Here is a 24,635-nt window from a genome sequence, read left to right on the forward strand (position 1 = left end):
ACATGATTTTGCATGTAGACATCCCCTGAGCCTTATCCAGGTGCTACTACGCAGCTCTAAAGCACCTGTAAGACCTAGAACCAAAGACATCCAGATGTTGTTTTAGGTTGCTGATTAGCGTACAAGCCTCACAACATCACAGTAAGACTGGATGCAACAGGACTCTAAAGATGTGGGTGTTTGTTCTCTTGCAAAGATTTCAAACTAGATACACCTTTGATAGCTGAGTTCAGGACATCCCTGAAAGACTGGAATGTAGTTGTCATGTAAGTTAATCACAAACCCCAGACACTCCAGTGCCTCACTGTTTATCAAGTACTACCATCAGGACGTCCACTGAGTCCACAAAGATAACAACACTGTCAACATCAAGGTCAGTGAATGTTTCTTTGCCAGCAAGATCAGCTTTTTACAAATAGGCCCAAAGAGACAGTACTGTAGGGTCATCTGTCTTGCTATGATTGCGATGTGATGAGGTTGAGGTTTAATGTAACGCAGTGGTCCAATCCACCTATAAACAGACTGAAGGTCACTCCACCACATATCCACTGCTCACATATTCCTCGAACAAACATTTACCTTCAGTGTCACATTATGGTTTCTCTGTTCCTTATACAGTCTGGATTTTCCTCAAACTCCTGTCCTATAAATTCCGTGGAAGACATTCAATGTGTCCTCAGAGATGAAACACCTCTGTCTGTGTCTCTATTGCAAACCCTGGCAGCTTTCAGGCTCTTGTCACAAAAAGCTCCCACATTTCACTCAAGTCAGTCTTTGTGCATGCGTTTGCAAGTCCTCCAGCCAGACTGTGTGCACAATCCTGCAAAACAGTCTGATGTTGAACTCTTACCAAATTAAAAGACTGGGACATAGAGCAGACCACAGTCTGCTGGATTTTAAGTGAATCCTTTACAAAGCTACGAGTGTGCAGTAAGAGTTGACAAACTGCACACTTGGACCAGGATTCTCCAGCATCTTCCTATGAGATTGAACCTAATTACAGGTATCGGGAATAAAGGGCAGATACTGACTTTTGATCATAATCGTGGAACTGATCAACAAACCTTATTACAGGATCAAAGGAATCGGGATCATAAATCAAAGACAGTAGGAAGATCAAAGTAATCCAAATCAAAACAATCATAGGGAAGATCCACTTCTTTATTGAGTAAGTACTTAAGTCCCTTCAGCTTCTCTGTTTTTCCCACGCCCCCGGGGTCACCACAGCAGATCCAAAATGGATCTGCATGTTGAGTTGGCGCAAGTTTTACACCAGATGCTCTTCCTGACACAAGTCCACATTACATATGGAGTATGCAGGCATTGAACCAGGAACTTTCCACTCTGGAAACAAGTGCACTACCCGCTTGTCCACCAATTGCAGCCTTTTGTGTTTTTTTGAGATATCCTGCTAAATACCAAACAGACAAAAGTACCAAAGATGATAAGAACAGCGTACTTGGTGTAGGTATAAATCCAGTGTGCCACAGAAATTCTGATTTGGGAAGGATGAGTCAAATCAGTGCCAAGAGTGGACTGGAAAAATTCCTTGTAACTGTTCCAAAAGCAAAAAAATACACTGTACTAAGTATGACTGTAGGCTGTTATTTGTTATATTTAAATACATTTCAGGTGGACATGACAAGGGTTTTGATGGTTTCGAAAGTCAGTGGAAGCCATTTCCTGCAGCTTCAGGTGCAAAACCTATAAAAATTAACTATCCATAGACCAGATGCTTTATTGTCTACAGTGATCATTACCATCCCAACAATTTTGGGATGGTAATTACTGCTACAATTGCTTCAATTGTCACCATGTTGGCAGTGCTTTCTCCACCTATGTCACAGCCAACACTTAAATAGATAAGGTTTTGGAGTTTGGGCAAGACCCTGTTATGTGTCGGACGCAGCTCGGAGAACCGACCAGCGTTTGAAGGACCCAGTATGAAATAAGCAGAGCACGGTACAAAGGCTAACTGAATTTAATACATAACAGTGATACAAAAATAACAGAAAGTGCGGTCTGGCATGGTGCGCTCCCAGCAGCGCTAACGGTCCGGAGCCAGAAGCTGTTCGGACCCAAGGACCCCGCCAACACCCCCCAGGTGGCCGCAACAAACCGAGTCTGTGAAAGAAGGAACCATTATGTGAGTCCACACTCTACACACAGAGAGAACACTTAAAGGTGTACAAACAGCAAACACTTCCTGGCTTGATTACTAATCAGCTTCCCAACCTGCAGGCATGGAACATCCAGTTCACAAAACTCCACTGCAGTGGAAGCCGATACATGACTAGCATACAGCTCAATATAATAAAGGTGTGAGGGACACCACATTTACTGACTGTATAAATCAATCAATCAATCAATTTTTTTTTTTATATAGCGCCAAATCACAACAAACAGTTGCCCCAAGGCGCTTTATATTGTAAGGCAAGGCCATACAATAATGATGTAAAACCCCAACGGTCGAAACGACCCCCTGTGAGCAAGCACTTGGCTACAGTGGGAAGGAAAAACTCCCTTTTAACAGGAAGAAACCTCCAGCAGAACCAGGCTCAGGGAGGGGCAGTCTTCTGCTGGGACTGGTTGGGGCTGAGGGAGAGAACCAGGAAAAAGACATGCTGTGGAGGGGAGCAGATGTTAGCATAAATGTTAGTCACAAAATCTAACGCACCTCAGGAAGTGTGCTGACGAGTGTGAGACCTCACCCCCTCCTCTTTCACAGACCGTGCATCAAACCCTGGACGTTCTCTGCATCCACTGATGATGAGATGGCTCCCGAGACGACGATCTCACCCGTCTGGTCACAAGGTCGAGTCTCTGGCAAATACACACTGTGCACTCCAGTCTTAAATGCCACCATGTTCCAATCCATGCAGATGCACCACAGCTGTGAGTCCTGATGAGCCGCAGGTGATCAGCCTCAGGTGATCAGGGTGAGGTCCTGATAAACTCAGCAACACAGCCACTCAGTTCCAAATGCAAGCCACCTGGAAGGAAAAACAAAAGACAGAAACAAAAAGGCAGCCAGGCCCCCCAGCCATACAACAGACCCTTCATAACTTGAACGGGATGACTGAAGACTGAACACGTCCCCATCTCAGACTTACTAAACAAGCTAAAGCTAATAGGGGATCCTTGGTTTGGGTGTCTTATTAGAGCATATATTTTTGGGGGTTGGGTGGTGGTTTTCATGAGGGATGGCGTGGGTGCAGGTTTTTACAATTATCACCGGTTATTAAAAATTATGACAGGCTTTTTGCCTATGACAGCATAACAGTGGAGCTAAGGTCATGAATCTCACGATACCTGCTAATAATGCTAACATAAATTAAATAACAAAATTTCACTTGATGGAAATACTGATGCACAGTAGGCATGTGAATCTCATCACTGACAACAATTCGATATGCATCTCGATATACTACTATATGATACATACGTATAGTGATACATGACAGTACTGACAATACAATACAATTCACCCCGTTCCCGATTCGATGCGATTTGATATGCATTTGATGGTGATTCAATACGCCACAATGTGATATGATGTGATTTGGTGCAATATGATTAATGATGGGTATTGATAAGATTTTATCAATATTGATGCCATTATCGATTCCGCTTATCGGTCAGATTCTTTATCGATTCCCTTATCAATACCTCTTGTGATTTTTCTGTGCACTTAAAGTAGGCTTTACAGCTTTTCTATGTCAACAATATTTTATTGAGTCTTAAAGTAAATAAATACGAAATTGGTCACTGTATCCTTGATTTCTGGACATAAATAAAATCTGTACATGGTCACTGGATCCTTGATGTACATGATGGATCCTTGATCTCTGGACATAAATACTGTAGAAATTTCCTTTAAGATATTAATGGCACAAATAGAACCCCATAGACTCTGAGCTGAGTTCTTCAGCCGGCTGCACGTCAAGATAATGAAGACATTGCTGACCTGCCGCTTCTGAAAACCAGTGAAGCAGAGAGATAGCCAGCGAAAAGTGGGTCGAAGCATTGCTTCATTGCTTTAAGCTTCAAACAGACTTGCCGCAGTTAAAGTAGAGAAATAAACATTTCCCAATAAAAACCCTCAAAAACAACGGCCACTGAACTGTCCCGAACTGAAGAACTGATAAGGAAGTCGTAAGCTTTCTGACTTCCATCCATGGTACATTTAACCCTCTGGGGTCGGAGGGCATTTTTTGGACAGTTCACTTGCCTGGCATAAATGTTTTATTATTGCTGTTAAAAGCTCATCCTGCATCCCACAATCAAGTGGTGTGTCTCTTTTTTTTTCAGGACAACCTGTACTTTCAGAATATATATGGTATAGTAGTGTTTTCTAAGTGTAATAAAGATTTACAAAAAGAAATAGTAAGTCCCTTCGGCTGCTCCCTTGTTTGCACTCAGGGTCGCCACAGCAAATCCAAGGTGGATCTGCATGTTGAATTGGCACAGGTTTTACGCCGGATGCCCTTCCTGACGCAACTCCACATTACATGGAGAAATGTGGCAGGGGTGGGATTTGAACCCGGAGCCTTCTGAACTGAAACCAAGCGCATTAACCACTTGGTGAAATAAGAAAGGAAAAAAAGCGAAAAATAATTTTCATACACATTTATTCAAAACACACAGCAAACTATAGTAAACAACTATTTTGACACTTTATAAAGGTAGTTTGGGGTCTTGTACAAAAGAATGTACAAAATAAAGGTTCTAACAATAAACACAAATGCACATTTTGAACAATATATACAAAATGGTCTATGCATTTTGTTTGTCTTTATGCCACATCTCAAAGCAATTTCTGTCTGCTATTACACAAAGGCTTGCAACACAAACTTTTTACTTCCATGGAGTTTGACTCCCTCTTGGAATGTGTTCCTGCACTGTAAACAACCAATCTTCACAGTTCGAGGCCCTGTTAACACCCCCCTTCATTCATGTGCGCAAATGGCATGTTACGAGCAGTGATGCCGGTAACTTAGTAACGCGCTACTCTAATCTAACCACTTTTTTAGTAACGAGCAATCTAACGCGTTAATCTTTCCAAATCAGTAATCAGATTGAAGTTACTTCTCCAAGTCACTGTGCGTTACTATTATTTTTGCATTGTGGGTCAATAGCAGCATTAAACTTGGTCCGTGGGCAGGGGGTCAGGGTTCATCTGAACTGCCCACTTTAAGCGAACTGTGAGGTTTTCATCCACGGTTTTCTGCAGCAGCTACGACTCGTCCTCACCTCTTAAAGCGCGGTGACAACAGCACACCTGCACTGAGCTTTACAAAGACATTTTTATGCTTCTTTTCTACTTTATTCAGAATTCTGAGCTGAGCCGCTCCGTATCTGCTCGCTAAAAACAGCTGATCCTCCACGACACGTCAACAACTAACAGTATTTTCCACTCAAATGCACCTAAACTCTCTTTCTGAGGACCACGTAATGTGAAAATGCAATAAAACCTTCTTACCTGTAAATCTGGTCATGCTTTCTGCATAAATAAATGTTATCCATTCTTTGTGCTGAAACGCCAAAGCAGGGACAAATCCAGATGGAATGGGGGCGTGAGGCAGGGATATGCCCCCCCACCACGACACCCCTAGATTAAAGGTCCAGTTTTGAAGCCTTTTTTTTTTTTACTACAACTACTTATACTACTTATAATAATAATAATTTTGACAAGTAAAATGTTTAGAGAGAATTTAAATGTTAGAAAAATGTTACAAAGAATTTAATAGTTACATTTATAAACAATGTAGGTTAGAAATTGCAAGTTTTACTGTTACAGTGCTGTCAACAGTTAAATATGAGGTCAACAAAGAGGTCTTTATTTTACTTTTTATAAAACAAGTATTTATTTTCATTGAAGTCAAGAAAGGGTGACTATAAAGTGAGTTTTCAATGTCATGTTGAGGTGGCAGAGGGTTGTTGTCGGCAGCTGGGGAAAGTAACTAAAAAAGTAACTAGTAACCTAACTTAGTTACTTTTACAATTGAGTAATCAGTAAAGTAACCAAGTTACTTTTTCAAGGAGTAATCAGTAATTAGTAATTGGATTACTTTTTCAAAGTAACTGTGGCAACACTGGTTACAAGTGAGAGCGAGAGAGGCTTATTCAACAATATTCACTGGTCAAGTAGTGAATCATTTGTTCCACTGACACTCTTGAGGTTGTATGAGGCCTTCTTATGCTGATCACCTCCATTCATATGTATAACTCTGCGCTTTTACATATGGAGCTAGCAGCCAGAGGGCTATACAAACAGCATTCACATGCAAAAGAGTAACACATCGCTGCTCCTAACAATCTTTTGGCCTACCATTGGAGACTGCTCTGCCCTATGATTAGATATTGGAAAACCATGTGACGGTGAACCAATTCCGATTGGAGACTCACATTGTGCACATCATCACGCAGCTTCTATGAGGAGTACAAACATGGTGGATGGCTGGCTCAAAAGTCAGCGGAGCTCACTTTTCAGCAAAAAAAACGTAAGTTTCTATCTCATATCATTAAAAAGTTATTTATAATTTAGTAAAACTTGTACTCAGCCGTCGTATATGATGGCATTGGCCCCAGCTGGTTAATGTGTATCGGGGAAAAAAAAAATCATTGCAAGCAGGCAACAAGCGATGCAACACGATTCAAGCCGTCAAATGAATCACACACTGAGTGAATCGATGCACTCAGATCGTGCACATTTGTATCTAGATACCAATTTGTATCGATTAATCTCCACATGCCTAGCACACAGACCTCTTAGATGGTTCATGAGGACAGTTAACTGCACAACAAGCCATATTATTACAGATATTTGTAATGAAATGGCAGACACGGTCAGTCCACAAAAAGACAGACACGGTCAGTCCACAACACCTAACAGTTACTAAAAGTGATTTCTGCTAGTTACAACTCACGCTGGATGTCACTCAAAGCAATCATGCCACTAATTATTCATAACTTTATGACAAAATATGTTAAACTGATGAGTGATACAACAAATTATCCCATACAGTTGTCATGGAGGGGAAAAGTAGTTATAGAAACTGTTTTATTTACCAGGTTGTAAACATGTTTATTTCTGCTGTAAATTTGGGCATTTTAACATGGGCTTCAATAGGAATCAGCTTGCTTTTATAGCCAGCCTCAAGCAGCCATTCAAGAAACGGCAGCATTTTCCTCGTCTGGTTGGCTTCACATTTGATGGATGGAGGTCGGAGCTTGGTTGTGAGCAGAGATATGACCGGGCTCCACACTCACTAGGGGTACAAAGGCCGCTGCTCGGTCAAAATTCAACAGATTTGAGCTTTTCATGCGGTGGGTTCCCACAGTGTGTGCCACTTTCCTCTACACAATACTGTCTCTATACACCACATATGCACTAACTGTTATGAACACAGCTGCAATATTGGCAGTGTGTTGGCACTACTCCATTCTTTTGGAGATACTGTATCTCTATCAGTAACAGGTATCCCAATTCCATATGTGGACACAAGCATGAAAATGAGCAGAATGGCCCATTAAGGCAAAAACAAAGTTAGGAAACAACTTCTGGTGAGTTGGGAAAGCCAATTACAGAGTGACAAACAGCCCACAGCCGGTGGGATTTTCTCCATCCACCCACCTCAGCAGGCGATTTCACACATTAGAATTGAATCTATCAGCAAAATCACCCGCTGCTGTGACTGATCAGATGAAAACCAGCAGACTGCTGGCTCTCCGTGGCTCCGCTGGCTATGTGGAGCGTAACAGCTGCCACAACGAAGGCTGCCACTGAGAGGCAGAATTCCACCTAAGATCACAGTGCCAGCGTGCACGTGCTGCAAATGAACCGAGCATCATGTGAAAGTCCAGCGTGCTGATTATATGACCAGTGTGTCGGCTGTGATTTCACATTTGCTGATGAGGCGTACCTGCAGTTCCACGCCGTAGCCTGTGTACACCGTCACCGTGTAGGTGCACTGTAAGAAAGTGCCGTCTGGCAGAGGGGGGTCATCAGAAGAGTCGATGTAGCCTTCTGGGTCAGAGAAATTCACCGTGCAGCTCGACACAGCTGAGGAGAGAGCAGAGACGTTCAGGATTTCCTTTTGCCCCTCAACTCTGCCTTGTAATCCCTTTAATGTGTGCCTGACTCTGAACTCACGCAAAATCCCCACTGTGTATAATTAATGATGGAAATTACAGGGATCAAAGCCACTACACCGCAGATACAAGGCGCAGGCAGGACTCCTGGTTGTTAACAGTGACTTCTAATAAATAATGAAAAGATTTTTTTTTTGTCAAATTTAAGATTGAATAAGGAACTTCGCCCGTGTTTCATCACATCGAATACCTCCAACGGAGCCGACGTCTGACAGCAGCCACCGATCTAGCTGCTGAGAGTGTCGGTGCACAGCTGTGATGACTACTTGAAAATGCACCAAGCATCCAGCCTTTCAGGGAGGGAGATGATTTGGGGGGGAGCACAGTCCACTTAATGCCATGACACTGTGTTTTGATTAGACATAATCTTGGATCTGCTGTGATTACACAAGGGAGAAGCCAAAGGGACTTCTTCTCAGTATTGGAAAATTAAATCAAAGTCCACACCAGAAACCTTCATTAAGTATGTGGATGACACCACACTGGTAAGCTGTATCACTGGAGGAGATGAGTCCGCTTATTGGGATGAGGTGGAACAGTTGACAATGTGGTGTTGAGAAAATAACCCACTCCTGAACACATCCAAAACCTGTGTGGAAAGGATCAGGGACTTCCATTTCCTGGAAGGACCACCCCCACACCTCCCATTGGTAAATGGGAGGTACAGAGTAAATGACCACTTTTCAATTAATGGTAACAACAACAACATCGGTGAGAATGAACATACTTTTAACATCTAAAACATGATTAACTCTCGATTACTCTGAGTGTCCTTGTTATACTATTATAATTTCACCCAAAGTGGAATTGATAAGCCATATTTTAATAAATAAATAAATGAATGAATAAAATATTAAGGAGGAGCTTGGTTTGAAGGTGTTTCATTCTTAATGCATGGCTGAGCTGTTAAAGTCATGAGCAAATAGTATAGAGTGGATTGACTTTAATGTGCTTGCATTCAATGTAATATTGAGGAAAATACAAGTATCAGAATGGGACTCTGTATCAGAAGGTATTCAATATTAAATGACTCAGACTGGGATCTCAAATGAAAAAACCTGATCAGAACATCCCGATACAGGGTGCATAATCTGAGTGCAACGTAAAGTGCACAGTCAATCTGCAGCTGTACTGCTCTTTTAAGGCAACTAAGCCACAGAAACTCTGCTCTCTCACAAGTTGTTTGGCCAAAATTATGGAATGGCTCACTGAGAACAGTCTGCAGTTAAATTCCAATAAGACTGAGACTCTGATTGTAGCACCAGATAGTGCTGTACCTGGAATTAAGCAGCATCTCGGTAGACTAAGCTGCACGGTCAAAAGCAGCCTGCGTAACCTGGGTGTCATTTTGGATGGAGGGATGTCTCTGGAGCAGCACACAAATTACCTGGTTAAGAACTGTTTTTTCCAAATTCGGAACATCTCTAAGCTCCGTAAGATGGTGACTTTAAAAGAGCTTGAGATGATTGTTCATGTGTTCGTCTCATCGCGTTTGGATTATTGTAACAGTCTCTTCACCTGTCTGAATAAGAAGGAGTTGGCCCGCCTGCAGGTTGTGCAAAATTCTGCTGCGCGCCTGCTTACCCGCACCCGCAGGAGGGACCATATTATTCCTATTCTTAATGCTTTGCATTGGCTGCCTGTCTCCTACAGGATTCATTACAAAATCCTGGTATTGACTTTTAGAGCTCTGCATGGACAGGCACCGGAGTACATCAGGGACCTGATCCAGCCTTATGCTTCCTCCAGGAGCCTCAAGTCGTCCAATCAGAACCTGTTGATGGTTCCTCGGACCCGTTTTAAAACTCGCGGGGACAGATCTTTTAAAGTGGTGGCGCCTAGCCTCTGGAATGAGCTTCCCTGTGCCCTTCGTTCTCTGGATTGTATAGATACTTTTAGAAGGCAACTAAAGACGCATTTCTTTAAGTTAGCTTTTTAGCCTAATATTGTATTTTATTGTTTTCATATGTTATTTTTAGATTATTTTTGTATGCCATGTGCAGCGCTTTGTGACCCTGGTCTGTGAAAGGCGCTTTATAAATAAAGCTTACTTACTTACTTACTTACTTATTTACACAGTGGAAAGGAGGTGTCTTTATTAGTCAACAGATCTTTTCAGTCATCTCCATTAAGAGTTGGAGTGTTCTGAAACCTGACACACTGATATTTAAGTGAGATGTTTACTGTGGCAATGCGTCAAACTACACTAGCAGAGAGTGGCCGCCAATGTTCCCTGAGGTGATGCTGTGTAGCAGTACAGTGATGCTTTGTGCTTTTCCATTTGTGTTTACTTTTGCTCTGTTTTCAATTAAATTTCATTTTAAATGCACAAGCAGAATGTACACACATTGTGAACCCACTGTGTATCTGAATATTATACAAATAATGAATGTTTATGAGTTCAATGGTACGAATATTTCATGAGGTGAGAGATGGAGTGTTCCATTCAACAAGGCGAAGCCGAGTTTTTTTTTTTTTTTTTTTTTAGAAGAATTAGCACCGTCAATTAGCTCCTTCAAATCATCATCCATCAGCAAAACAAACTGCCATGTTTAGCTAAATGCCGCCCCCACTAGTGGGTGGGGTTCGCAGCGTGCAACAGTACAAAACATAAGGAACCAAATTTGCATGGTAAATGGAACAAAATTGCACGCTAAATGCAATGCAAGACAAATGGGATGAATAATCCATGTCACATGACATGCAAAGCACCAATCAAATGACAAGGATCCACTCAGCCGTTATATGAGGTCTGTTAGAAAACTATCCAACCTTTTATTTTTTTAAAAAACTATATGGATTTGAATAATGTGCGCTTGCATCAGCCAAGCTTGAACCTTCGTAAGCATGTGTGAGTTTTTTCACGCCTGTCGGTTGCGTCATTCGCCTGTGGGCAGGCTTTGAGTGAGCACTGGTCCAGCCCCCTCATCGGATTTTCATTGTCAGGAAAATGGCTGTGCGATTGGAGCAGCGCTGAATCAAATTTTTCCAGAAACTGTGAGAGACAGCCACGTGGAAACCATTCGGAAGATTCAGACGGCTTTCGGTGAAGATACTCTGGGCGTCACACAGATTAAGGATCATTACAACCGGATTAAAGACGGCCCACAGCGGCACAGGGCGCGCCGCGCTCCGAGCGGCCATCGCCAGGCTGAAACAACCAGATCATTTCCAAAGTGAAGGCTGTGTTGATCCGGGACGTCGTCTGACTACCAGAGAAATTGTGGAAGAGGTGTACATCAGCACTTTTATGGCACATTCCACTGTTACAGGAGATTTTGTAATGAAAGACGTGTGGAGGAATTAACGCGTCGGGACGGAGCCGCTAATGGCGCACAACAAAAAGCACGTCCGTGTTGGAAACCATTTGGAAGATTCAGATGGCTTTCGGTGGCTTTTCAGTCGAGTGAGTATCCCAGAAATTGTGTAACAGCTGGGCATGTCACAACTTGTCCTGTGAGACTTCCAACACTGACGTGCTTTTTGTTGTGCGTCATGAGCGGCTCCGTGCCAATGCGCAAATTCCTCCGCACGTCTTTCATTACAAAATCTCCTGTAACAGTGGAATGTGCCGCAAAAGTGCTGATGTACACCTCTTCCACAATTTCTCTGGTAGTCAGACGACGTCCCGGAACAACACAGTGTTCACTTTGGAAATGTTCTGGTCGTTTCAGCCCGTCAATGGCCGCTCGGAGTGCGGTGTGCCCTGCGTCGCTGTGGGCCGTCTTTAATACGCTTGTAATGATTCTTAATCTGTGTGATGCCCAGAGTATCTTCACCAAAAGCCATCTGAATCTTCCGAATGGTTTCCACCTGGCTGTCTCTCACAGTTTCTGGAAAACTTTGATTCAGCGCTGCTCCAATCGCACAGCCATTTTCCTGACAATGAAAATCCGACGAGGGGGCTGGACCACTGCTCACTCAAAGCCTGCCCACAGGCGAATGACGCAACCAACAGGCGTGAAAAAACTCACGCATGCGCACGAAGGTTCAAGCTTGGCTTATGCAAGCGCACATGATTCAAATCCATATAGTTTTTTTAAAAAATAAAAAGGTCGGATAGTTTTCTAACAGACCTCGTATAATGCACCATATAAATGCAAGAAAGTGTACTTGACTTCAGGCCATGTTTTTGTTGGTTTATGGTATTATTGCTTTTTGTTGTCTCATGATGGCAATGCTCTGACACCTAACCATGCTGTATTTTAAAACCAATATGCCTGTGGGTGCACAGATGAGTGCAAGACCTCTTGTGATTTAAAGAAAGTGGAAACTGGACACGAAATTGACAAATACATTGCAACTGATTGACTTAAAGTTTCAATTATTTCAAAACATTTCTGAATTGTTTCCTTCAGTGCTTCTCACATTTTGAATCAGGAAATCATTTTCTGACAAAACTATTTAATTAATTGTTCAAATTGTTTAAGTTATGTTGATATATCGAATAATTTTCTAGTAATTCCAGCATTCATTGTCTGAAGCATTTGTTTCATCTACTGTTTTCGCCATTTCAAAGCTGTGAATAATTTTCAAAACTCTTTGATTGTTTGGCACACTTTGAAAAGGTTAGCAGATACTAATGTGCAAAATGTCCTTGTGTGGACTTGTTATGGACAGATTTGTTGTATTTGAGGAATGTGTGAACTTTTTTTGACATTTTTTGACATTTCTTCAAAATATGGCTCAACATAACAATGGAGAAATAAATTCAAGTTAACAAATAATGCAGGCAATTACATGAAATCCCAAAATAACCCAAAACTTAAAAAAATACTAAGAACATTTAAATATATAGCGTAACTGTTTCAGCACAATGGAGAAGGTCAGATGGCCAAAACATTTATGTAAATGTGAAATGGGTAATTTGATGAAGTGCATCCACTTTTCTTTGAATCATAATATAACCCCTAATGAGAAAAAGTTGGGAGAGGCTGGAAAATGTCTTCTATTTCATTACAGACAGTATGAACACAATAGTTCATGTTTTGTCTTGTCAGATTCATTTCATTTCAAGCCTGCAACACATTCTAAAAAGGATTGGACGTGGACAATTTAAGGCAAGTAATGAGGTAATGGTATTAGAAGGAATCAGGAGGAATTTTATATATACACACAAACAAAACAGTTTACAGCTAGCCTGTGACATCACCATGGAAACATCCGCTAAATGTCTTGTAAATCACTTCAGAGGTGTGATTAGGTTCCAAAAACAGTGTTTTCAGTTTTAGAAGTGCTTATTTATCACAAGAAATTACATAAAATATAACAATGAGGTTATATTTACACATAAACAAAATGGTTTGCAGCTAGCCTATGACATCACCATGCTGACATCCGCAAAATGTCTTGTAAATCACATCAGAGGTGTTATTAGGTTCCAAAAACAGCGTTTTCTTGCTAGCTTTTACAGAATATATGAGAAACATGTTATATAAACACATAAATAAAGCATTTTAACAGAGATCTGCCACTAATGTCACAGTGCAGCTCTACTCTGATTGGCTGTCACCCTAGCCACTAAAAAAAAACAACAAAGCAAAACCAGAAAACAAAAAACAAATGGAACAGAATGAAACAGAATGTGACTTTTTAACCTCCTAAAATAGGTCAAGGTTTGTCATCTTTGAAGTTGTCCAAGGTCTGGGTCCCAAGAATGTTCCCTGTGAATTTGAAGACTCTGGAAGTAATAGGACTGATGCTGAGCACAAACAGATGGACGGACAGATGGACCTAAAGCCTTCACAATACTTGATGCCCATATTTGATGGCAGCAGATAAAAATGAAATAAAGTCGACCAGACAAAATATTAAATACCTTGGTTTCATACTGTCTGCAAAGAAATAGAAGTCAAACTCGATCTAAGAATCACCATGGATTTCTTTTCTTTTTTTCTTTTCCATTACATCCTAACTTTTTCTGATTTGGGGTTATAAATAGATCCATCCCTGGTTAGCAAGACCAGGCACCAAAGTGGCTCTACTTTACTCTATTCTACTCTTCCTTTTTTAGATATACCTTAGTATACACTAGTAGACCTCTACCTTAGAAATGGAATATATTGTAGAAGACATACCTTACTGAATTTTCATGTGATAGATGTATAAAGTGCTGGTGTTATGGCCTGATCTAAAACCCGGGAGTTAAATGTGAGACCTCTTTGTAACTACACAGAATGTGGCTACTATGAGACCTCAGCCTTCTTCACGTACCTGATGAACTTGGTTCAGTCTCGGTGTCCATCTCCAGCAGCGTGCTGACCGTGGTGACCTCTGTCTTATGCACAGCCGTGTGTATCTGACTGTGAGGCAGCTGGGAGTGTATTGGATCACTGTCTTGGCCTGACATTGTCGCTGTTACTGGGGGGTTTATCCTCTTCAATAACCCCCCACTTTGATGCTCCCGGGAAGGATTTCCAGGAAGGTAGCTGACACTCAGTCCTCTACCCAAAAGCGGGAGCAAATTCTGGGGCAAAGCAGAGGGAAGGCTCCCCCCTGTTTGAGAGAGAAGTCGACCTTTTTGAGCCAGCACTGATTGTAGCGAACCTCCTGCCACAAAAACAGAGCTTTTGCCTTTGGGGTTGACTTCCTGTGTTACCGCTGGAGAGTGGGTAGAGGAGGAGGCCGTGGGGGGTTCCTTATCTGAAAAGAGTGGAAAACACAGGATTAATCACTGGAACCTACCGGACAAGGAAGGAAAAAAAATCTGTGAAGCAGTCCAGGGAGTGCTGTGCCGGGTGGTTCTGTCACTGTCCTATCGGTCTTATCTGGTCTGTGATTGCACATCCTGCACAGGCAAAGCCTGGTCCAAACACGTCCACTTTTCACACAACGCACAAAACGCCTACACACAGGTATGTAGACACACACCATATGACACGACAGAAAGAAGAAATGCACAGACAGGCAAACTGCTGTGCCGTGCATGCTAAAACGCCATCTCCTGCAGCTTCGACCAAAAACAGCACACACCAGCATTTACACAAACCCACACACACACTTCTATCTCCACAGACTTCACATTTGCACCATCACAAAAAGCAAAGTGACACTACAAACACAGTGACCCCAAAGAGACATTTAACTGATCTGATTAATTAGATTGAATAAAAAAATCTGTTCATATTATTTGGAAGATGTAGAAATTGTATATGGTTGATTTTTTTTTTTTTATTTAGATTTAGTCTGACAGTTAAATGGATGCACAAATTAGAAACATTTGTGTTTTCTACATAAGTAGTTCCCAAACTGTGAGTCTCTGCCCCCTAGTGGGCCGTGAAGGTATCATAGGTGGGCTATGAGAGCTAATTAAATTAAAGTTAAATTAAAGTAAAAGCATCTCTTTGATTTTTACCCGAGGCCATCAAATATGGCACGCGATCCATCCTTGAGTGGATGTGGAGATGTCCTCCATGAGGACACTGGATGTGGACATGTCCTCTACCTGGCCATGAGTCTGTCAGCAGGAGTTGATGGACTTTATTTAACACAATCGTGTGCAAACTCATGAAGAGGTGAGAGCGGCGAGGAGCTGGAGCCAGGTTGCGTGATTTATAGCTCGGCAACAATGGAGCACAGCAGGAATCATAAATTGGCGTCGGGTAGCGTGGTATTATGAGGGTGTGTCATCCAGTCATGTTAAGTACCGTTACATTGCCTTAATCTGTGTGAAAACTTCTTCCTTTCTACATCCAGTGCTCCACGCCGAAAATTCACAAAAAACTTAAACGTTTAATTTTTTGGCGTCCGTTTCGCATTGCCTTTTGCGTCCGTCAGCGTATTGTGGCATTAGGCTGCAAAACTCAGCACTGTCATGACGCCACATGACGCAACTCTATGTTGGCCCAGTGTGAAAGGGGCTTAAAAGTTGTTGAGATCATCTGGAAGGCTGCCTGTGGAGCTGATGGTGTTGGTGGTGGTCCTGTCGTCAGTGATGTGCTGCAGGCCTTGCCACATCTGCCATGGTTCAGCAGTAGTGTTGAGAAACTGTCCCACTTCTTCCTGTACTGCCTCTTGGCTGCTGTGATGGTTTTCCTCAGTCCGTACTTTGCAGTTTTGTACACCGTCTCATTTCCTGATTTAAAAGCAAGGAAGCAAGTACGCAGGATGTGTCGTATGTGATACAGGGCTTCTGGTTGGGGAACATCCTGACACGTGTGATGGGCACGATGTTATCAACACAAGTGCTAATGTACCCAGTCACATACTCAGCATAGTCCTGTATGCTGACAGGTGGGTCCTCCAGTGTGGCTGAAGCTTTAAAACACATCAGTCTCTTTGATCAAAACAGTCCTGCAGGATGCTCTCAGACTCTAGGGTCCAGAGTTTGACCTGTTTGGTGACACGGTTTGTTTTAGTCTATGTCTGTTGGCCAGTAATATTTTGGAGGCACAGTCCATTAGTTGCACTGATTAAAGTTGCTGGCGACAGCAAAAACAACATCACGATGGGCAGTCTCTAACGCGTTAATGACGTCAGCAATAAATTCCCTAGGGATGGCATTTCAACAGTAAAAGCTTCACATCTGGCGAACAGTGCATACGGACAGTCTGTACATCCCAACGCCAAGAGTTGTTGATAAGCACACACACACACACACACCTCCCCCTTTACCCTTACTGGAGGCTGCGGTCTGTCCCCTCTGTGTATGGAGTGAGTCTGTAGCTGTGCGGCACATTCCGGTACTTTGCTTGAAAGCCAGGTTTGGGTCAAAATTAGAGCACAGCACTCTCTAATTTCCCACTATGTTGCCATCCTAGCATAGGTTCGGTACATTCCATTTTGACAGAGGATTTGGGCATGTGGAGAGTGTCAGCCAAATTCGTGTCCAAGCTGCTACTGGCTGAGCAGAAGCAACTGCGTCTACAAATCTCACAGGATATGCTGAAATGTGCAAACAGTGATGCCAACTTCCTGAACACTGTCTTCACTGGCGATGAGACATGGGTTTACGGTTGCGACAGGGAAACGAAATTTCAACAATCGCTATGGAAACATCCAACGTCACCAAGGCCAAAACAGCATGGAAGGTGTGCAGCAATGTCAAAGTTATGTTGATCATTTTCTTGGACTCTCTTTGGGTGGTGCATCATGGATATGCACAAGAAGGCCAAACTATGAATGAAGAGTATTATCATAAGGTCCTACATCGCTTTTATGATCTTGAGCACCACAAACGCCTGGATCTGTGGGTGGAAAAAAGGTGGTGGCTCCATTATTACAATGCACTTGCCCATTCTACTCAGCTGATTCAGGATTTCCTGTCCAAACACAACACTCCTGTGATTTGTCAGACTCCCTACTTTCCTGACATGGCTCCCTCTGATTTTTGGCTTTTCTCCCATAGATCAAAATGACACTAAAACGTCATGTGGAACACAACAGCCCAGCTGGACACTATTCCAAAAGAGGCCTTCCAGAAATTCTTCCAACAATGGCAGAACCGCTAGGAGAAGTGTGCACAATCCCAAGGAAACTATTTTGAAGGGAATTAGGACTTCAGACTCCCAGGTAAGTCATTGTATTTTTCATGACCAAAGGTTGGATACTTTTTGAATGCACCTCGTATATGTCTGGTGCCCTCTGCTGCTTTTCATTATCATTTTAGATGCATGTGAACTTTGCAAACAATATTTAATTTCTGACAATTTGAATGATCAATGAACTGTACCAACACTAAATACATCATGCTGTCATATTTTCACACATCATAGTGTTGTGTAGGAAGATGCTCATATCAAGCTGTTTTTGGAAGGCTTTGTACTTTAGTTGGCCCAGTGATGAATGCAAGCACACAAATCTTACTTGTGTGTGTGGGGGTGGTGGTGGTGGTGGTGGGGGGGGGGGGGGGGGGGGGGCTGTGGTCCTCTGAGAACAACAAGAAAAAAGCATTGATGGTGCAGCCTCATTAACACAATCTGCTTGTAATACTACACTGACGGAGTCCCGGAGTCCCGGAGTCCCGGAGTCCCGCTGTTGTCAGGCTCAGCAAGAAAGCAATATGTCAGGAGAAAATATCTCCTTAATATTGTCAGTAGCACAAGAGCAGGAACTTATTTTTGGTTTTAAAACAGAAAATAAGCAGCAGTTTTCCGTGTACCTGCATAGGCTCGGTGTGAAAAACTGCATCATCAAGAAAGATTTCAGCTTTCACAACTTGCTGTTATTTAAACAGCCATTCAACTGCAGGTGTCGACGTGCGCACACACACACACACACACTGACAAAATGCACGCAGGCCTATCTTTGAGAAAATAAGATAGAAATACAGGTGGGATTTTGATATTCAAGTCAAATTTCACTAAAACACACAGTAATTATGATGATTACAGAATTGATAACATGTTTAAATGAAACATTTACTGCTATCATCGCATAGGGGTGTAATTCTGCAGTCAGTTCACGGCTCTTTCCACATCAGGTTTGGATCTAAATGTGAACGTGTAATTTACCAAAATGGATACACTCTGAATACACTTGATTATGCTGTTTAATTTTGACACATCACTGCCTCCCGTAATATGACATCCTCCAGAATGTACCCAGGCCCGCAATGCCCCCTAATGTGCAACTAAATATGTGTAATGCGAACAAGACATCAATAAGCCACTGTGAATATTTTCTTAAAACAATGAATGTAGGTTTGCCTAAGTAATAATTTAATGTTTTAAGTATAACAGCTTGGGACTCCGACGAGGGCGGTCGCATCTCCTCCACTCTGCTTAACCTTCAAGTCCCCACTTCATCAGACTGTGAATTCCTCAAATTATATTGGATACTGTTTCTACTGGACTACTATTGGATTAACCATGGAATTGATCAGCTGGTCTCTGAACGCTATTGACACCATCTTTTCTACAAGAAAGTCAGGACTGGGGGATCCTACCTGCCCAGATGGAACATATCGTGCGGGCTATGTTCACGACTCCTGGGGGTCTTGGCATATTGCATGCTTGGCACTTTTCTCCGTTGAGGATGTCGAGAATTTATTCATATTTGGTCTTATGGTAGCAGGGCTGGTACTTTCTGGCTTATGTGCTGCCCTGATCTACCGGAAAATTGGCAAGACTGCGGCATCAAAAACCACGGCCCCTCGCTTGTCCGTCATGATTAACGAGCTGGGCAAGGCAGTGCATTCTCAGAGATTGTTTAATAACCAGATTGTTTCATAAAAATGCCTGAGGAGTGGAGATTAAGTGTGTTGGTACCTGTTTTTAAGAACAAGGGTGATGTGCAGAGTAGCAGTAACTACAGAGGCATAAAGTTGAGCAGCCACAGCATGAAGTTATGGAAATGAGTAGTCAAAGCTAGGCTTTCGAAAGCAGGTGAAGATCTGTGAGCAGTGATGTGGTTCATGCCGAGAAAGAGCACTACAGATGCAATGTTTGCTCTGAGAATACTGTTGGAGAAGTACTGTGAAGGCCAGAAGGAGTTACATTGTGTGGTTGTGGAGTGAAAGAAAGCTTATGACAGGGTGCCAAGAGAAGAGTTGTGGTATTGTATGAGGAAGTCTGGAGTGGCAGAGAAGAGAGAAGTATGTGAGTGGAGTGCAGGACATGTACAAGGATAGTGTGACAGCAGTGAGATGCACAGTGGGAATGGCAGACTCATCCAAAGTGGAGGTGGGATTACACCAAGGATCAGCTCTGAGTCCTTTCTTGTTCACAATGATGAGGGACAGGTTGACAGATGAGATCAGACAGGAGTCTTCATGGACATGGACTATGATGTTTGCAGATGACTTTGTGATCTGTAGTGAGAGTAGAGAGCAGGTTGACACTAGCCTGGAGAGGTGGAGATATGCTGTGGAGAGCAGGGGAATGACCATCAGTGGGAGCAAGACTGAGCACATGTGTGAATGAGAGGGAGCCCAGTGGAATAGTGCAGTTACAAGGAGTAGAAGTGGTGAAAGTAGATGAGTTAAAATATTTGGGGTCAACTGTCCAAAGTCATGGAGAGTGTGGTAGAGAGGTGAAGAAGAGAGTGAGTGGGAGGGGGAAAGGTGGCAGGAGTGATTTGTGACCAAAGAATATCTGCAAGAGTGAAGTGGAAGGTCCACAAGACAGTAGTGAGACCAGCTGTGTTGTACGGCTTAGAGATGGTGGCACCAACAAAAAAACAGGAGGCAGAGCTGAAGGTGGCAGAGCTGAAGATGTTGAGATTCTCTTTGGGAGTGACAAGAATGGACAAAATTAGGAATGAACATATCAGAGGGACAGCTCAGGTGGGACGGTTTGGAGACAAAGTCAGAGAGGCGCGATTGAGATGGTTTGGACATGTGCAGAGGAGGGACCCAGGGTATATAGGGAGAAGGATGCTGAGGATGGAGCCAAAGAGGAGGTTTATGGATGTGCTAAAGGAGGACATACAGGTGGTTGGTGTGACAGAGAAAGATACAGAGGACAGGGTGAGATGGAAACAACTGATCTGCTGTGGCGACACCTAAAGGGAACAGCCGAAAGAAGAAGATGAAGAAGAACAAGAAGAAGTGAGAGCACCTGCCTCCCATCCTGGGGAGTGTGAGTTTGAGCCCGGTGTGGGACAAAGTGAGACAGGTTACACACACACACACACACACACACACGTGACTGTTTTGCTTAACGTGCATGTCTCATGTGACCGTGCCATGTGCTGTGTAATATCCAGACGTTAGGACAGTTTCATGGTCATTCCTTTGTTCTGGACAAACAGCAGGACAATTTCAATGTCTACTCGTGATAAAATTGCCAAAACATTCTGTTCATCGCCGTGGGGAACTTAATGGTTCCCTTCCTTTCCTACGATCCCAGTCACCTGACTGCGTACACTCGGGTGATGTCACCTCATCACTTTCTGCTGCTATTTATATGCCGCTCTTTATTTCCTGGTTTCATACTAAATTGTCTTTTGCCTCTTTGCTGATGACTCACGCATTTCCTCCCCTTGCTCCTTTGATTTGACTCTAGTGTATATTTTGACTTCAGATTCCTTTTTGTTTTTAACCTAACCTGATCTTTTTTTTCTTTTTTTTTAATATGTTGAATCTAGACAGTAACCAAAATAAACCTGTTTCTCGAGAACCTTGTATCTGAGACCTCTCTGTAAATCATTTTCATAACATTCAGACTCCTTTGAAAAATATGTATCCAAATGAGCTGCTGTATAGAGATGCAGAGTTGTGTATTACATTATCAAGCTGCTCTGTCGGAAAATGGTGAATTGTCCCCTCTGGGTCGGGTAGTGGAGTTTAAGTATCTTGGGATCTTGTTTACAAGTGGGGCTAAATTGAAGTGTGACATCAATGGACGGATTGGGATGGCGTCTCAGATTTTATGGATGTTGTACCAGTCCGTCTTGGTGAAGACTTTTACGCTCAATTTATGCTTCTATCTTTCACCTATGGTCATGAGCTTTGGGTAATGACTGAAAGAAGATCGTGGATACAAGCTGTACAAATGAAATTCCTCAGTTGGGTATCTGAGCTTACAATCCAGGACAGGGTGAGAAGCTTGATTATCCAGGAGGGACTCAGGGTAAATCTGCTACATCTCTGTATCAAAAGGAGCCAGTTGAGGTTGTTCAGGCGCCTGGTGAGGATGCATCCTGGTCATCTCCCTATGGAGGTCTTCCAGGCACGTCCAGAGGAGGCCCCGTAGAAGACCCAGGATACACTGGAGAGATTAAATTTCCCAGATGACTTGCCTTGGGATGCCCCTGGAAGAGTTACAGGACTTGGCCAAGGAGGATAGGGAAGTGTGGGTTGAGCTGCTTGCTCAGCTGCCACAGCGACCCAGATAAGAATGAAAATTACTGAAGCTATTTTCTGTTTAATTGCAGTCTATGTGCAAATTTTATATTTTGTACCACCAGTTATACAGCAATATGGTGGAGTGGAACAGATAAGGATTAAAAAAAATTTCAGCTCCAGTTTGCTCGAGCACTCATGAGGGATTCAAACGTGGATCTGATTTGTTTTCTTATATGAAAATCCTTCTTTGTTCCACTTCACCATGAAGCTATGACTAATTATGCAACAAACAAAACCTGTCAGATCTCCAGTTTCTCTAATATCATCCACAGAAGCCTTCAGAGTTGTCACAAGATGTCTTTGTGGCTTCCTTCACGATTCATCTTGCAAGGTCACTCAGTTTTTGAGAAGTGATACGTTTGTATTATTTGCATTTATATTGTTTGTATATCTTAATGATTAATGTAAATAAAGTGCAAGACATATTTATTGACTTGGAAATGTTCATGTGTACATCTACTGACTTGTCTGACTGTAAATGTGATGATTTGTATATTTCATTTGTCTAATAACATAGGGCCTCATTAAATGGATAACACATATGACCATAATTCTGAATTGTGTAATGCGATAGTTCATTAAATCTCTGGAATTAAAGCTGAAAATGAATACTAAAGCATATCTTAATTGTTGCATTTCAGCTTCATTGTGGTAATTTACAGAGGCAAAAAATAAAATTAAAATGACCACTGTCCAAATACTTACAGACCTGACTGGACCTAGCCAAACAACTACAAAGTGCCACTGTCATCCCCCCCCCCCCCCCCCCCCCCCCCCCCGGTTCCCTGGTTTTTATTCTGTTTTTAAACCTGTTGTCATGTGGGGGTTTCCCCCAGATGGCGCCCTCTGCTAAGTTCTACACAGATTGCTCCTTACTGCTCATCTCTGCCGCACACCTGGAATGTATGAGTGGCAGATGATATAAACTAGACTTTCTAATCAGTAGGGCCGGATTCTTGGTTGGTGTACCTTTCCTGGGGCCAGGTTTGTGTCAGACTCTTCCACGATCCAGGACCCATGATCCAGACCTTTCCATGAGGACCAAGCTTGATTGCTTCTCTGTGATATTGACCGTGTGTTCCTGCCACTCCCATGAGCCTAAGACGTCGGAGCTTCCCACAGCTAAACTCAAGCTAACCTGGCCAACTCTCTAATTCCCGTGTTAGCGCGAACTGGCTTTCCTGGTGCTCCAGATGCTTTCCTGAGTGGCTCCGATGCTACCCTGGTTCCTGGCCCCTCGATCCCTGCACAGCAAGTCACCTTGGAACTCCTTGGATCTCGGCTCAGAATGCAGCTCTGCTTCATGCCAGTTAAGTTCCTTCTTGTCTCAGTGGGATCCTGTTCTCACTCATTCCTGTCTGTGACCGTGCTAAGATAAAAGAGCTGTTCCAAGAACTCTTCCTAAGAACTGCATGAACTTTAATAGTGAACTGTTACGAGCCCAGCTGTCTAAGTCCTGCTTAATTGGAACTGCATCACAAACACACAGCACTTGACCACTTGAACTCTTTCTGAACAGTTGACCTTATGTCCTAAGAGGAGAACATTATTCCCTGAACTGTGAACAACCCTATTTTAAGCCTTCTGTGAACTGTGACTGTTTAAGGCTTCCAGTGTTACGATGCATTCACTCACCATCTGTGTCTTCATTTCATTTAGTTCCTGGTCTCGGAGTCGTGCATTCCACCTGGTCCCGGTCCCTGAACCTCTACTTTCAGTTCTCCTTCAAGACTGGCTCGGGATACTGCAGCTCCCTATATTCACCACCAGGAGGCGGGTCACTCTCCATTATACAGGTACCCCCAGTGCAGCATCTTTATTTTGTCTTTACAATAAATATCTTGTCTTTTGTAAACCACTCACTGTCTTGCACCCTAGTGTTTGGGTCCATTGCCTGAATCAGTCCGTTTCCGTCCGTACCTCTAACCATAACAGCCACATTGTTTTGTGTGTAGTCCGTCCATCCAGCCATGCTGTTAAACCCTGAGTGCCCTGTTATTGTATTTTGTTTAAGCCTTTGTCTTTCCTGTTTTGGATATGTTTGCTTGATTGATTTAATGTGTAGATACTATAGTAAAGTGTGTATTATTATTATTATTATTATTATACTATCCTGAATTGCTATATAGTCAACATATACTTAAAAGTACATATGTGGGCATAAAATGTTGACTGAAAAGCAACCCTGAATTATAAAGATGGACTTCCTCACTAGTCATGATGTCAAATGAGTAATGACTTCAATTTCATTACTGTCCAATCATATTACGTACATCATTTGATTTTAAATGAGTCAGAACTGGGTATAAAGTAAACTATTGCATTGTCCGTGGGGATCCACAGGCTCTAGTTTGGGTAGTGATAATAAAATAGGTAGCTGACATTTTTCAAGGGTGGTAATAAATTATGCAAAGTTTCTGATTATTTGGAATGGTGTGTAAGTCCACAATGTAATTATCAACATCCACTGTTCACTGTTATGTAATATCTGTAATTTCTCCAAAAATATTATTCTATCAATGTTCTGTTTTGGTGGCATTCATCCTTGACCCAAAATGCATAAATATACCAAATGGCAAATATCGGTTCTCCCCAGTTTGTCCGTGCTTGAAGGTAAACACACACATGCATACACATACACAGAGGTCATTTCACTTTTGATATATAGATGAATTACCGCCCCCTGCTGGAATGG

The 24,635-nt window shown here is 42.6% G+C and overlaps 1 protein-coding gene across 3 annotated transcripts in view; it reads right to left on the minus strand.

Moving 5' to 3' along the window:
* Positions 1 to 24,635, minus strand: part of LOC117528955 (seizure 6-like protein) — a 284,224-nt gene that overhangs the window by 107,661 nt on the left and 151,928 nt on the right. For all 3 annotated transcript variants that reach the window (XM_034191610.1, XM_034191608.1, XM_034191609.1), the window contains 2 exons: positions 14,368 to 14,796; positions 7,926 to 8,065 (listed from right to left, as the gene is read on the minus strand). In XM_034191610.1, coding sequence (XP_034047501.1) covers positions 7,926 to 8,065; positions 14,368 to 14,796 — 569 coding nt within the window. The remainder of the gene's footprint in view (positions 1 to 7,925; positions 8,066 to 14,367; positions 14,797 to 24,635) is intronic.

Source organism: Thalassophryne amazonica, chromosome 17, assembly GCF_902500255.1.
Source record: "Thalassophryne amazonica chromosome 17, fThaAma1.1, whole genome shotgun sequence".
Classification (NCBI taxonomy): Eukaryota; Metazoa; Chordata; class Actinopteri; order Batrachoidiformes; family Batrachoididae; genus Thalassophryne; species Thalassophryne amazonica.